Source organism: Camelus bactrianus, chromosome 17 (assembly GCF_048773025.1).
Source record: "Camelus bactrianus isolate YW-2024 breed Bactrian camel chromosome 17, ASM4877302v1, whole genome shotgun sequence".
Classification (NCBI taxonomy): Eukaryota; Metazoa; Chordata; class Mammalia; order Artiodactyla; family Camelidae; genus Camelus; species Camelus bactrianus.
Window position 1 is genome coordinate 6,403,250 of NC_133555.1, and position 15,249 is coordinate 6,418,498.

At 47.2% G+C, this 15,249-nt stretch overlaps 1 protein-coding gene across 2 annotated transcripts in view; it reads left to right on the forward strand.

Annotated features, from left to right (window-relative positions):
• Positions 1-1,030: 1,030 nt before the first annotated feature.
• The window catches only part of LHFPL4 (LHFPL tetraspan subfamily member 4), a 29,977-nt gene continuing 15,758 nt past the window's right edge, over positions 1,031-15,249 (forward strand). For both annotated transcript variants that reach the window (XM_010952996.3, XM_074344423.1), the window contains exon 1: positions 1,031-1,517. In XM_010952996.3, coding sequence (XP_010951298.1) covers positions 1,112-1,517 — 406 coding nt within the window. In that variant the 5' untranslated portion in view covers positions 1,031-1,111. The remainder of the gene's footprint in view (positions 1,518-15,249) is intronic.

Sequence of the window (15,249 nt, forward strand, 5' to 3'; positions counted from 1 at the left end):
GCCGCGCCGAGGCCGCCGCCTGGGCCGAGGCAGCCGCTGCTAGGAGCCCCGAGCCGCGGCGCCTAGGCCGTGCCAGTCCCGGAGCCGCTGCGCCGGACCGGGCCCAGGTTGGTCTCCCCGCACCCCCTCCCCGCGGCGGCAGCCTCCGCGCGCGTCCGGCCTCGGCGCGGGGCAGCCGGCCCCCCACCCCCCCACCCCCGGCCCTAGCCGGGCCCGGCCTCTCCCCCGCGCCCTGGGGACAGCCCTAGCCCACTGCCCGCCCCTCACGGCCTGGGCTGCCTACCTGCCGGCCCCAGTCCCTCTTCCCCTTGGCCTGGAAAACCTCTCTCCCCAGCCCTGGCCAGCCAATCCTAGGCTCCCCACAGCCTACCTCCAGCCCTGTCTCCTGAGAGACCCTCCCAGCCCCCGGCCCCATGTTCAGACCTGCAGTCCCAGCCGCCGATTCCCCTCTAGCCTCATCCCGATTCCTTCACTTCACCCTTCCTGTCCCAGCCCCCATATCACCTTCCAGTCCCCTAGTACTAGCCCCTTATATCCCCTTCTTACCCCCCCCATAGAAGCGCCTACCCTCCTCTCCATAGCCCCTTTCTAGACACCCAGTACCAGACCTCCTTTTACCCGTAATGCCAGCCCCCAGATTCCCTTCCTACCTTTCCATAAAGCCCCTCCGCTAATTCTCCAGCACCTGTCTCCATCCTCTATTCCATCTCCCCACGGTCCCCTCTTACAACGCCAGTACCAGCCCCTATGCCCACTCCCCAACTCCACCATAACCACTTTCTAGCGCCCACCCCATTTTCAGCTCCCACATTCTCATCCAGCGCCCTTATCCCAGCCCCCCAACTTTCACATGGCCCCTTCCTAGGTACCCCCATTGGAGATCTTTGCCAGCAACCCCCCCCCAATCTCCCCAGTACTCTCATGACACCCTCCTAGCTCTTCCATACCAACCCTCTGGTCCCCTCAGCTCCGCCGCAGGCCCCGCCCTCGCGGGTCCCTTGGCTCAGGGCCGCTTCTCGCGTGCGTCCCCAGCTCCCGCCCGGCAACCCGGCGGTCGGTCCCGGGCCGGCGGCCCCCGCCGGTCGCGCCGCCGGCCCCGCCCCCGGGCACCATGCTGCCCTCGCAGGAGGCCTCCAAGCTCTACCACGAGCACTACATGCGGAACTCGCGGGCCATCGGCGTGCTATGGGCCATCTTCACCATCTGCTTCGCCATCATCAACGTGGTGGTCTTCATCCAGCCCTACTGGGTGGGCGACAGCGTGAGCACCCCCAAGCCTGGCTACTTCGGCCTCTTCCACTACTGTGTGGGCAGCGGGCTGGCGGGCCGCGAGCTCACCTGCCGCGGCTCGTTCACCGACTTCAGCACCATCCCGTCCGGCGCCTTCAAGGCGGCCGCCTTCTTCGTGCTGCTCTCCATGGTGCTGATCCTCGGCTGCATCACCTGCTTTGCGCTTTTCTTCTTCTGCAACACGGCCACGGTCTACAAGATCTGCGCCTGGATGCAGCTCTTGGCAGGTAGGGGAGGGCCGGGGGCGGGACTCCTAGACAGACTCCAGGGACAGAGCTCCTTACTTTCAGGACCCCTTCTTGGAGGAATCAGAGATAGATTCTGTTCCTCTGTCTAAAGACACACCTCCTTTGCTGACTCTAAGAAGCCACTGGGGAGGGGATCCTATGAGAGAGACACCTTGAGACAGGGGGCAAAGCTTTAGAACTGGGTCTTTGGGTCTGTTTGCTTGGATATGGGCAGACTGCATTTACTGATGAGTTAGCATTATGTTTGAGTTTCTGAGGGTCTCTGAGAGTCTCTGTTGGGTGTCTTAGGGGAAATCAGTTTTCGAATGAGGACTTACTCTAGGTGTGAGCAATTTCTGTTGCATTGAAAAAAGCATGAGATGTGGAATCAAGAGCTCTGACTTTAACTTGCTAACTGTCAACTTGATTGTTTCACTTTACTTCTCTGAGGCTCAGTTTCCTCATCTGTAAAACTGTGGAGAGGGGATCAAGAACTCATGAAAGAGTAACTTGTAAGCTATGAAATGCTGTGATAAGATGGGGGTGGGTTGTCTATAGTGTCTATCCAGTGTTTGAAATATAGGTGGTGGACAACACCTGGCAACATGGGTCTCTGGAGGGCAGGTCTCCAGCTCCCCACCCCCACCCAATGCAGGAAGGATTCTGGTACTATGCCCAATGGCATTGTGTCCCTGGGACCCTCTGAAATGTTTGGCTAAGACAGACGCCTTGCCCTAAGAAACAGAGAGGGCATTTGGGGAATAAGAACTGCTGAGACAGTTTTCCAGGATCCATTAGAGTCCCCCATCCCCGCCTACCTTTCGATCAAAGACAGATTTTGAAGATTCAGCAACTTGGGCAATTGCCTAATTGCAGGCAGGGAAGAGAGTTGGTCTGGGCAAAGTGGGGCCAGAGGATGGCAGGGATGGAAGAAGAATGATAAAGTCTGGTGAAGGAAAAAGTTTTGAGCCCTTCAGGGCTCTTGAGAAAGAGAAAGGAAAATGTGATGATTGTGCAGCAGAGGTGGTTTTAAAAAATGAGCACCTTGGGACATTCAACAAGTGTCAGCCCCTTCAAAAGAGACCTCCTGGAGAAGGTGTTATATCAATTGCTGATGATTGCACAGCTCAAAACATTGTATGGAATTGTCTTTGGATTGTGGGGTATTTTCTCTTGAACATCATCATTGAGGGGAACCCTCCATCTTTTAAAAGAGGAATAGGATTTTTAGAAATGGCCAAGTGTAGAAAACACAATGGGTAATCAGATCAAATTGAGAATTGTCATTGGAGATGAAAGCCAGCGTGTGAAGGCAAAATCATGAGGCTGATTTGCTTCCCCAAGAGGACTTTTACAAATGTGGGGAGGAATTACCGCCCCTTTGGTATAATTGCCCAAATACCCCAAAGGGACTACCTTGAGGAGGCAGCATTTATTCATTGTGGACATTCTAGTGGGGTTGTTTTAAATTCATCTCACTCCAGTCAATATAGATGGGGGTCTTTTACGGTTTTTGAAGAAGGTGAGAAAGGAGAATTATAGGATGTGGGGGGAATCTCTGTATTTATTGGTATCTAGGAGGCAATTTTATGTATTTCCATTCTGCTCTTAAAAGGCAAGCTGGAAAGCATATATGCTCAGCTGGAATGTCCATTTCCTCAACCTGAATTTGTAGTCTGCAGATGGGTTGCTGACCTCTTGAACCTTCCAATTTTCTGTAATCCATGTCGGTTTAATCTTGGGGATTTGATGAACTGTCCAGCAACCACCATGTAAATATAGGATTTCAGAGATCTTAGAAGTCAACTCCTTCAAATCCTGCCTTCCTCTGCACCCATTTTAGAGAATGGAAACTGAGCCTAGAGAAGTGACGGTCTTACCCAAAGTCACAGAGCCAGTAATAAAGTAAATTAGTCTTGACTCCTGGCCCAGTGCACTCTCCCTTGTGTTATTGCCTCCCTCCTGAGGGCGGTTATCAGAGTTGAGCAGTTCATTTTATTTCACTTTAGAGATATCTGAGTTCTCTGGGTAAGTGACTGATTCACTTTGCTTAATAAAGTGACACTAGGGCAGAGGCCAGAGCAGTGGACACCAAGTCATGGGATATGGGGCCTTAGCTGACTGCCTGTGACTTACCAAGCAGTGTTAAGCAGTTGTTTTTAGCTTAAACCTCAGGTTTCTCATCTGTACAATTGGGGACTAATCAGTTAGATTAGTGGATTTAAAGTATTTCTATCAGCTATGTGGGGTTCCTAAAACAACTCTTTTACCAAGAACATTCCATTCAGAAAGTGAGAAATTAGACATCCTCAGAGGAACTGTAGAGAAGCAAAGGGTCCTGTCGGTATCAGATAAGAATTAGAATGCTTGTTGTGTGGTTCTTGTTCAAGTGAACTTTTTTTGGGGGGAGGGGAAGGGTAATTAGGTTTATTTATTCATTTAATTTTGGAGGAGGTACTGGGGATTGAACCCAGGACCTCTTGCATGCTAAGCATGTGACCTACCACTTGAGCTGTATCTTCTCCCGACTCAAGTGAACTTTTATTCAAGTATTTTAGAGTCTTCTGAGTGCACAGCACTGGGCCATTGGGAAAATATAAAGAGATACTTATTCATTTGTTTATTTCTCATGGGCTCTGTGATCATCCCTCTGTTAAGTGTTGCAATACTGGGATCACCCCTGCCCCCAAGGCTCTTAGGTCTATAAAATACAATCCCTGCTCTCAGGAAGCTTACAGTCTAGTTGAATCACTAAATTGATCAGCAGTCTTTCAGTAAAAAGAGACAGAAACTCAACTCCAGCTGGCTTAAATAAACTGAAATAAAGTAAAGAGGGTAGTGTTTTTGGCTCACATAAATTAAAAGTCAAGAGCATTGGCTTCAGGCACAGATAGATCCAGAGGTTCCATTAAATGTCATTAAAAATAGGGGAGGGTATAGCCCAGTGGTAGAGTGTGTGCTTAGCATGCGCAAGGTCCTGTATTCAATTCCCAGTACTTCTATTAAAAAATAAATAAATAAACTTAATTACTTCCCCCACCAAAAAAAAAAAAAAAAAAGGAGAAAGAAAGAAAGGAGAGAAAGAATAAACTTCTCTCCATTTCTTGGTTCCTCTGTGTTGGCTCATTTTTAAGTCCACTTCTCTCTTGAAAGTGAGAAATAAGGCTACCAACAGCTCTGAATCTTCATCGCTTCAGTTTAACAATGCCTACAGAAAAAAGAACACCTGTTACTCAGTGTGTTCCAGCCAAAGTTCCAGAGCTGATTCTGATTTGCTCAGTTTTGGTCAAGTGTCTACCTCTTAATTAATCAGTGTGACTTTGTCTAAGGCCTCAGCCACATGCCCATTCCTGGAACATGTGGACTGATAGGGGAAAAAGATAAATTACCGCAGGGGGAAATCAGATGTGACCCCCGCTAGAAGGGTCCTGTAGGTGAGAGGTGCAGACAGAAGCCCCACTTTGGACAGTGTGAGCACAAATATGCACTCGGCCCTAAGTGCTGTGGAAACCCCAGGGCATTCGAGGAGGCTGCTGGCTTAGTCGGGAAGTGAAGCTTGAGTGGGGCAGGCAGGGTGTGGACTGGTGTGAGGTGTGAGAGAGCATTCTGATGGAGAGGAAGATCGTGGCCAGGGACTCCTAGGTGAGAAAGCCATATCTGCCCTGAGTGTGGCATCCACTTAGGGGAGCAGCAGGGGGAGAGGTCAGGAAGTGTGCAGGGCTCTGAATACTGGGTCAAGGAATTTGAACTTTAATCAAAGGCATTTTGAAGCTACTACCACTGTTATTAATCAGGGAAAAAGCAGTTAACATTGTCTGAGCTTTTACTATATGCTTGACCATGTACTGGACAGTTACCTGCATACTGTTACTGAATCCTCACAGCAGTCCCTGAAGTACCAAGCACACTGGGGGAATTTCTTTCCTTCCTTCCTACAACCCTCCTTCAATTTCTTTCTCCCACAACTCTCCCTTCCTTCTTTCCTGCCATCCACTTTCCTTCCCTCCTTCCCTTCTTTCGTTTTCTGCCTTGCTCCCTCTCTCCCTCTCTCCCTCTCTCCCTCTCTCCTTCCCTCCTTCCTTCCTCTCCCACATCAGTCCTTTACTGATGGCCTCCTCTGTGTCTCAGGCACTGTGTGAGGCTCAGGGAATCCTGGGTAAGACTCCTCGCTCCCAGGAAGCTCATAATCTCATGGGAGAGGCAAGGAAGAAATCCAATCATCACAGCAGGGGGATGACACATGAAATGATTCAATCATGCAAGGGTATTCTGGGGCACACACAGGACTTCTGACACGTTAAGGACAGCCAGGGAAATCTTCCAAAAAGTAACAGCATTTGAGCTGAGTCTTCAAGGATGGGAAGGAAGGAGAAGGGGAACTGGGCAGAAGAGACAGTATGATCAAAGGCATGGAGGTGGGAAATAGCCTGTTGTGTTTTGATTGGGTTGTTTTTGGGGTTTTTTTTGTTTGTTTGTTTTTTGATATTGAGTTGTATGGGTTGTGTGTATATTTTGGAAATTAACCCCTTGTCGGTCGCATTATTTGCAAATGTTTTCTCCCAGTCCATAGGTTGTCTTTTTGTTTTGTTTATGGTTTCCTTTGCTGTGCAAAACCTTTTCAGTTTGATTAGGTCTCACTTGTTTATTTTTGCTTTCATTTCTTTTGCCTTAGGAGACTGATCTAAGAAAATATTGCTATGATTTATTTCAGAGAATGTTTTGCCTTTGTTCTCTTCTAGGAGTTTTGTGCTGTCAGGTCTTATATTTAGGTTTTTAAACCATTTTGAGTTTATTTTTGTATGTGGTGTGAGGGAGTGTTCTAATTTCATTGATTTACATGAGGCTGTCCAGCTTTCCCAGCACCACTTGCTGAAGAGACTGTCTTTTCTCCATTGTATATTTTTGCCTCCTCTGTCGTAACACACGGCCTTTTCTGTCTTAACCTCAGACATCATACACGACCACTTCTGGCACTCTCTATTGTTAGAAGTGAGTTACTAAATCCAGCCCACATTCAAGGGGAGGAGAATTCAGCTCCTCCTCTTGAAAGGAAGTGTATTTTAAAAATTGTGGACGTATTTAAAAACCACCACACATGGTAGCATACTAAAGACTTGGTTTGTCTTGCTTTTTAAATTCAACAACACATCTTGGAGACTGTTCCAAATCAGTATAGAAGGAGCTACTTTCTTCTTAAGAGCTGCACAATACACTTTTGTATAGTTGTGCCATCATTTATGTAATCACTTTTAAAGTTGTTTACAATATCTTGCTATGACAATATTTCAGTGGATAATGTTGCATATAAATAATTTAATATATATGTAAGTATAAGGATAAAATAATCCCAGAGCAGTTGGATGATATAATGAGAGCCCTGGATTAGGGGTCTGTGCCTGGCACATAGTAAGTGTTTAGTAAGTGCCTATTGAATGAATGAACGGCAAGCGCTGATTTAAGTCCTTGCTCCTCCACCCACTCCTTTGGAGGCAGCAGATTCAGTGGTCAGACGACCTGAATCTGAATCCTGAGTGTGGTGTTCTTAGGAAGTGTCATGCAAGTCCAGGGTCTCAGTTTCCTCCTGTATAAAATGAGGACTATAATAGTCAGTAGCTACCACATGGAGCTGCTGAAGGATTGATTTTGAATATGCGGACAGACCCTGGCACAAAGGAAACCCTCAATAACTGTTAGCGATGGTTATCAGCTATTGTGTGACTTGCGTCAAAACCCTTTGACTCCAACATTCCATGGTCTTTGCCACAACAAGGGGGGAAAGGTTGAAAAGTGGGGAGAATTGGGAGATATGCCTGGAAGAGCAGGGAGGGCTGGCTTCTGGGGAGCTTTGAAAATTGGGCTTTGGAATTTGGGTCTTATCCCTAGGTGATGGGCAGTCACTTTTAGGCATGGGAGGGACCAGGGCCAGATGTGGGTTTAGAAAGATGAGCTGGGCAGCTGCCAAGGAAATGGACCAGATGGAGGCTTGATGGGAGACAAGGAGCCCGGGGGAGGCAGTGGTGTGTCCGGGTGAGAGGGACGGAGGCTAGGGGAGGAAACTGGGGACCTCTTTCGGAGACCAGTTGGTGTGCTGGGGGTAAGGAGAGGCAAGTCATGCAGGTGACCCCACCTCCCCTCCTTGGGCGATTGGGTCTCTGGAGTGACATTCCCAAAAGTCACAGCAGGGAGAGCCAGTCAGCCTGGGAAATGCCGAGCTCGTGGACCCTACGAGACGTGCAAGAGGAAGCATCCGCCAAGCTGTTGGCTCTTCGGGCCTGGAGCGGAGGAGAGAGGTCTCGGCTGGAGATGTAGATGTGAGTCTGAGTGTGGGTGAAATTGCCCGGGGAGAGTGTGTGGAGGGAAAAGAGGAAACAGCCTAGAAACACCAACCTTTATGATGCAGGTGGAGGAGGAGCCCGAAAAGGAGGCTTGGCGAGAGGAGCCGGAGCAGCTGCTCAAATTAGCAACCCAGAAACTGAGAAGAACGGCCTTGAGAAAGGACAGCTGCCTGGAGGAGCCAGAGGGGACAGGGAAGGGCTGGAGCCACCTGGACAGGCCTGGTCCAGACAGGAGGAGTCAGACAGGTTGTGGGGAGGGTGTCCGGAGGCTTCTGACCAAGCCCTGGAGATGAGAGTGGCAGAGCCAGGGCAATGGGGGATGCAGTGGGCCGCAGACTCAAAGGTGTGGGCTCTGTGCAGGCTGGGCCCAGAGGCCGTGGAATAAATACAGTTCCCAATTACCACACAAAGTGATGGGTGTCCCATCTCTCCGTAACAGCATCTGTGACTCCAGATATGATTATTTGTGTTCCTAACAGTCCCCCTACTAACCAGGAACCACAGGCTGGGGACTGAATGACTTGGAGGAAGGGTCCCAGGGAGAAGGAATGGTTAGTGCAAAGGTCTCCAGGGGGCTGAACTTGGAATGTTCTTAAGAGACAGAGAGGAGGCCCAGCTTGGCTGGCGTGTAGGGAGCGAGAGACCGAATGGCCCGGCGGGGCGAGGCGGGGCGAGCTGGGGGCCTCTTTGGCGAGGACCAGGCATCGAGGCTTATCCTAAGCAGAGCGGGGAGCTTTCGAAGGGTGCCGAGCAGGGCATTGACACCGCCTGTTTTTGAAAACTCCCTCTGGACACTGAGTGGAGAACAGATGATGATGGGGTGAGGATGAGAGCAGAGAAACTAGTTAGGCCCCTGCGGTCATCTGGGAAGGAGATCACGGCAGCTTGGACAGATGGCGCAGCAGAGATGGAGAAAAGAGGTCAGGCCTAGATATTTTTTAGAGGTCAAGTCAACCAGCCTTGCAGATGAATTGGATGTGGAGAGGGAGGGAAAGGAAGGGGCCTGTGAGCATCTGGGTGCTGGATGGGGCGTGAGGAGCCCAAACACTGGAGTCCCCCACCAGAGCCCCCCAGTTGATGGAGGCACTAAGACTGGGCCTGGATCTTTAGATCCAACGGGTCAGGTTGACTGTTAGGAGCGGTTCAGGCTCCCTTGTACATAAGCCCTGCCCTGCGGAGCAGGATGGAGCCGGTGCGAGGGGCTTGTGAACAACCTCCTTCTCAGGTCGGGGGCTCTCTCTGTCAGACTGTTCTCCCTGCAGCCCCCAGCACACCGGGCCTGGTGGTGTGTACCCTTGGAAAGCTGCGGTCCCAACACTGACACAAATCCTTGTCCCGGCTTCTCAGCCTGGTCCTTTCTAGAAAAACCTTTGTAAACGTGAGGGAGGGACTCGGAGGGGAAACAGGAGGGGAAACAGCAGCCGTTCGTGCGTTCTGTGCTCAGTTACTGCCTGGTGCCTCTCACCTTTCTAAGACTTTTATTGCTTTGGGAAATTATCATTGTTCTCTGAATGGGAACTGGAGAATACAGATGAGCAAGATTGCATCCATAATCTCCTTCTCCTAGAAACAGTCATCCTTTTTCTTATTTTTTGAAACAGTCATTCTTAACTGTTGGTCTGCACTCATAACAGTATAGAGGACTGGTTATGAGCAGCCTCTGGAGCTAGAGTGTCTGGGTCCAGATCCTGGTTCTGTTGTTTACCAGCTGTGTGACCTTGGGTAACTAGGCTAGCCTCTCTGTGCCTCAGTGTCCTCAACTGTAAAAAGAAAATAGTAACAGCGTCTACTCCACAGAGTGTTGTGGGGATTAAATGCAGTAATGTGTGCGAAGTACTTAATACTGTGCCTGGTGTGGTAAATTTTATATGACTATTTGCTATAACTATCGAAGTATTTTTCCCACAATGAAATTGTCTTGTATGTTATTTTTTATAGCCTTTTGAAACCTAGCATATCTTGAGTATTTTCTGTATCATTAAATCTTCCTCAGTATAATTTTAATAGCTGAGTAGAATTCCACAATATGAAAGAATATTCCTGGATTGTTGGAGAACTAGTTGCTTTTTTCTTTCTTTCTTTTCTTCCATCCTTTATTATTTCTCCCTCTCCTCCTTCCTTCTCCTCCTCATCTTTTTCTTCTTTCTTGTCTTCTCTCTCTTGTAAGTGATGACGTGATAGACATCCTCATAGCTAAATCTTCAGGCAGATCCTTGAGCACTTTCTGAGGGTAAATTCCCAGAATTGGCCAGCTCAGTCAAAAGGGGTTTAGAGATTTTCGGTTTCATGTTTTTGTGATCAGTACATTATTTCTGTGAGTTCCATTTGGCTTGTGCATTGTGATTCTTTGTTGCTTTAATTATTTCATTCCAAGTGTGTGAAAATCTCTGGCCACAGTCACTTACTAGCGGTCAACTCCCACCTACCTTATGGTTTCAGGAGGTAATGTACTCACACGGTCCCAAGTTCAAAAGGTGCAGCAGGTTAACAGTGCAAGTTCTCCCTCCTCCCCTGTCCTCCAGCCCCTCAGTCTCCTCCTTAGAAGTAACCAAGGGTTATCAGCGTGAAAGTTCTAGAAATGGAATCACACTTTTTCTAAGTAGGATGCATCCAAGTTGTTGCACGTAGCTGCCATAACTAAATACTGTGGACTGGGTGCCTTACACAGTGGACATTTATTTTCTCATAGTTCAGGAAACTGGAAGTCCAAGATCTAGCTGCTGGCATGGTGTGGCTCTGGTGAGAGTCCTCTTCGTGGCTTGCAGATGGCTGCCTTCTTGCTGTGTCCTCGCCTGGGAGGTGTAGGAAGGGAGGGAGCTCTCTGGTGTCCCTTCTTATAAGGACACTAATCCTATCATGGGAGCCCCATCCTCATGACCTCATCTAACCCTAACTACCTTCTCAAGGCCCTTCTCCAAATACCATCACATTGGAGATTGGGCTTCAAACTATGCATTTTGTGGGGACATAGGTCAGACCATAGCAAGCCTCTTCGGAGTCTGCTCAGGGACAGAAAGCCCTGGGGACATCCAATCTGACCCTCTAGTAATGAGTAGCAGCTGCGGTGTGTCAGGCATGGAGGGAACAGCTGAGCATAAACAAAGGCCTCCCTCTGGGAGTGACCAGCTCAGCGGATGTCCCTTGACAAGGATAGTGTTATGGTATCATAATGAAACTCTATTAAAATAGCTAAGCATGAATGCATCATTAAAAATCTTTGTATAAAGGCACATTTATAGCAAAAGTGTTAAACAAAACAAACATTAGAGTATAGTATGTTTTCTTACTAGTTCTTCACCACGTCTTAGTCTTGTCCTGGTTTATTCCCTAAACTCAAGTATTGTTTTTCCTTTTAACTTTCCCTTGGCTTCTTAATTTTTTTTTTTAAAGTGTAAGAGGATTTCATGGTCGGACATAGCTGGAAAAGGATTGGACATAATAATATTGTTCTTATTTTAAAAGTAATATGTGCAAATGTTAAACACTTTCAACAGTATGGGGGGGCATAGAAGCAAAACTGTGTCCCCTCCTTTCCTCTGTCACCTGGGCCGTGTCTCAGGGATATCATCATTAAGGTGCTTCTGTTTCCTTCCAGAAATGTTTACAGATATGCAAGCTTATATATGCATATATGTGTACTCTTTGAACAAACAGTACTTTAAATTATTTATTTTCTTTTATTTGTTTGTTTTGAGGGGGAGGTAATTAGGCTTATTTATTTATTATTATTATTTTTTATTTAACAGAGGTACTGGGACTGAACCCAGGACCGCGTGCATGCTAAGCATGCACTCTACCACTGAGCTATGCCCTCCCCCGTAAATAGTGTTTTTTTAATTTCATGAGTAATATATGAAAATATTCACTCCGTGAAAAGCTGAACCATTACAAACAGGCTAAAGTCCTCACCCTCTCCCTGCTCAGAGGCCCCATTGTTATAAACTTAATTTCTATTTTTCCTGATATTTTTCTGCCGACTTATGGACACATCCATGAGGAAAACACATCATGCCATTTTCTGTGTTCCACTTCCTCACTTCCTCCTTTCCTCCCTTCCTCCCGCTCTCCCTTCCTTCATTCCTTCCTCTCTTTTTTTCATGGTAAAATACACATAACATATTCTGGAAAAAAAAAACACATAACATAAAATTTACCATTTGAACCATTCTTAGGTGTCTACTTCTGTGCCATTAAGTACATTCATGCTGTTGTGCAACCATCATCACCATCCAGCCTCACAACTCTTCCCACCTTGCAGAACTGAAACTCTGTCCCCACCCAGCACTAACTCCCCCTCTCTCCTCCCCTAGTCCCTGACAACCAGCATTCTACTTTCTTCCTCTAGGAATCTGACTGTTCTAGGTTCCTCATATAAGTGGAATCATACAATATTTGGCCTTTTGTGACTGGCTCATTTAATTCAGCATAGTGTCCTCAAGATTCCTCCCTGTTGTCTCCTGTGTCAGAATTTCCTTTCTTTTTAAGGTTGAATAACTTCCCATTGTAGGCACAGAGCACCTCCTACTTCTTTGAAATAAGAGGGATAAAGTTTGGGCTTTTTACCTGATTATTATGTCAGAGGAGAGGTGGTTCAGGGTGTGGCTATGGCCCCAGGCAGGATGGGTCTGACTCCCCGCTGTGTGACCTTGGGTACATCACTTAAGCTTTCTGGGCCTGTTTCTTTGTCTGAAATGGGGATAAGTTAATACAGATAAAGCAGTTAGAACAGTGCCTGGCACATAGAAAATGCCAACTACACATGTGATTTTTAAAAAATTATGATTTCCTCTAATTTTTTAATTTCTTAATCTACCTTAGAAGATTTTCCATGACAACAGATACAACTGTACCCCATTTGTTTTAATGGCTTTGAAGTATTCCATAGCACAGATGCCCCGTACTTTACTTAGTTGGTTCCCTTTTAATAGACATTTTAGTCCTTTGTTATAAAGATGGTGAACACCTTGTATCCATCCTTTGTGTGTGTGCACAGGTTTAGCCACAGGATAGATTTCTGAGTCAAGGGATAAGTGCCTTTGTGACTTTTATGGGTACTGCCGTGCTGTTCTCCAAGCAGAGGGGATGTGCTTTGCAGTGTGTCCACTCTACAGTGGGGTGCACCACTGTTACTGTGACGATGGTGACCACCCAGTCTACCTCCTAGCCTTGAGAACTAGGTATCACCGTTTCTGTGATGATAAAACTTTGGTTCAGAGAAGTGATGTGATTTGCCAAAGGACACACAAACACATAGTACATACACATAACATAAAAAGGAATAATATATCAGATAGCGCCAGGTTTGGCTGCACATGATAGGAAAATCCAAAATAATTTTGGTTTAATGACACAGGTTCTAGTCTCTTATGTAAAATACATACTCAAGAGTTAGGCAGTCCAGAGCTGGTTTGGTGACTCCTGAAGTCCTGAAGTAGGGCCTATGTCATGACCCCCATTGCCCAGATGAAGAAACCAAGGCCCAGATGGTAAACTGACTTTGCCTAAGAATGGAGTTGACCTTCCTCTCCAGTACAAGGTGGGCAGTGTTTCACAACTTCAAAGAGAAAGTCTCAGTTTGGTGCTACTGTGTCTTTAACTTCCCCTCGGACCCAGAGCTGTTGGCAGGTGAAAGTAGCTAGCTAGAACCTAAGAACAATGTTTTGGTTCCATTATACTTATGTCTATAGTTTCCTCCTGTCGATGGTACTGATATAAAGCTGTCTTTGATAGTGACATAAAGCTTACTTTTTAAGTAAATGCCTCTCAGTTAAAAAGTGAGTCTATTCAAAGAAAAAGATTAAGACCTGTCTGGGTTTGAGTACAGATCCCACCACTTACTAGCTGTTTGAGTGGATACAATACTTAGTTCCTCTGAGCCTCAGTTTCCACGTCTGTAAAGTGGGGATGATCATTTTTCCCACCTCATAGATTTATGGTTAAATGAGATCACACATGTTAGGAGCTTAGCACCCTGGCATATAGTTAAGCACTCAATACTATGTGTTAATATTATCATATTATTAATACAATGTTATTAAATTTCATACTATTTATTAACATTATATTATTAATAATACTAACGTTATTTATATTAAAAATTTCACAACACCTCCTGGCTGCTTGGGAAGTCAGTGGACTGTAGAGTGACTGGACAGCAATGCCCTATCCGAGGACCCTTTCCCCTAGACCAGTGGTTCTCAACCAGGGATGACTTTGACCCCAAGGGGACATTTGAGAGTGTCTTGAGACCTTTTAAAATGACTGTGTCTATGGATGGTGGGTAGAGGCCAGGAGTGAGGCTAAATATCCCACAATGCACAGGACAGTCCCCCCAACCATGAAGAATTATCCAGGCCAAGTGTCAAAAACTCTGAGAGGGAGAAACCCTACCCTAGCCTGCACCTTGCACCCATGTCGATGCCCGGCAGCAGCTGGTTCTTCAGCTAGCTCATTATTTCCAAAAGAGACTTGAATTCCAAAGACCTGAGCCTTGGTTTCCTCATCCAGCAAATGGGGATGCTGAAGGGTGCCTTACCTCTAGTTATTTCCCCTCCTGATGGTTGAGCCTCTTGGTCACTTCCCTGGCCTAGGTTGTCCCTCAAGGTGTCTTTGGTTTTTCTCCATTTGCTTGACTTCTGGTTGTTTCCTATTCCCAGACCAGCCTCTGGGGCCCCACAGCCACCACCTAAAACACTGCAGAGCAAAGGAGGCAGAGTGAGTGAGATGGAGAGAGAGTCGCCACCTCCAACCTTCTCTGAGTGTCTCTGTTATCCTGGATCTCCTTCAAGCACTCCCTGATATGCATAAATATTCTGTTTGTGTGTTGATTTTATTTTATTCCTCTCCACACACCTCTGCTCCTGAGGACAAGAAATCATGCCTGCCAGTGTCCCCAGTACCCTGCACATTGCCTGACAGATAGTGGACACTCAGAATTTATTTGCTGAATATATGAAGGGAGAGGGGAAAGAGGACAGGGCAAAGGGATAGGTATAGAGAAGAGAAGCAAGAGAAGGAGGAGAGAAGAGAGGTGCGGAATGAATGTCAAATGCTGAGAGATCTAAGGAGAAAAGGGAAGAGGGAGGGTTGAGCACGGTATAGGCTAGCTGGAGAGAGAGGAGGAGGGGTGTGAAGAGATGGAGGCAAAAAAAAGATGAAAAGGGTGGAGAAAAGAAAGAAATGGAGACACATGACTAGAGAGACACGTAAGTGATGAGGCAGAGAGACTGAGAGAACGTGCAGGCGCAGAGCCCTGGGAAGAAAACCTCATTGAGCGAGGGCTTGCGGAGGAAGGAGGACCACCCGCAAGATACTGGCGCGGTTTCCATGGAGACGGGGATGCTCCAGGCGGGAGAGGAAACACTATACCCTGGAGGGGAGGCAGAGGAGCTGGATGG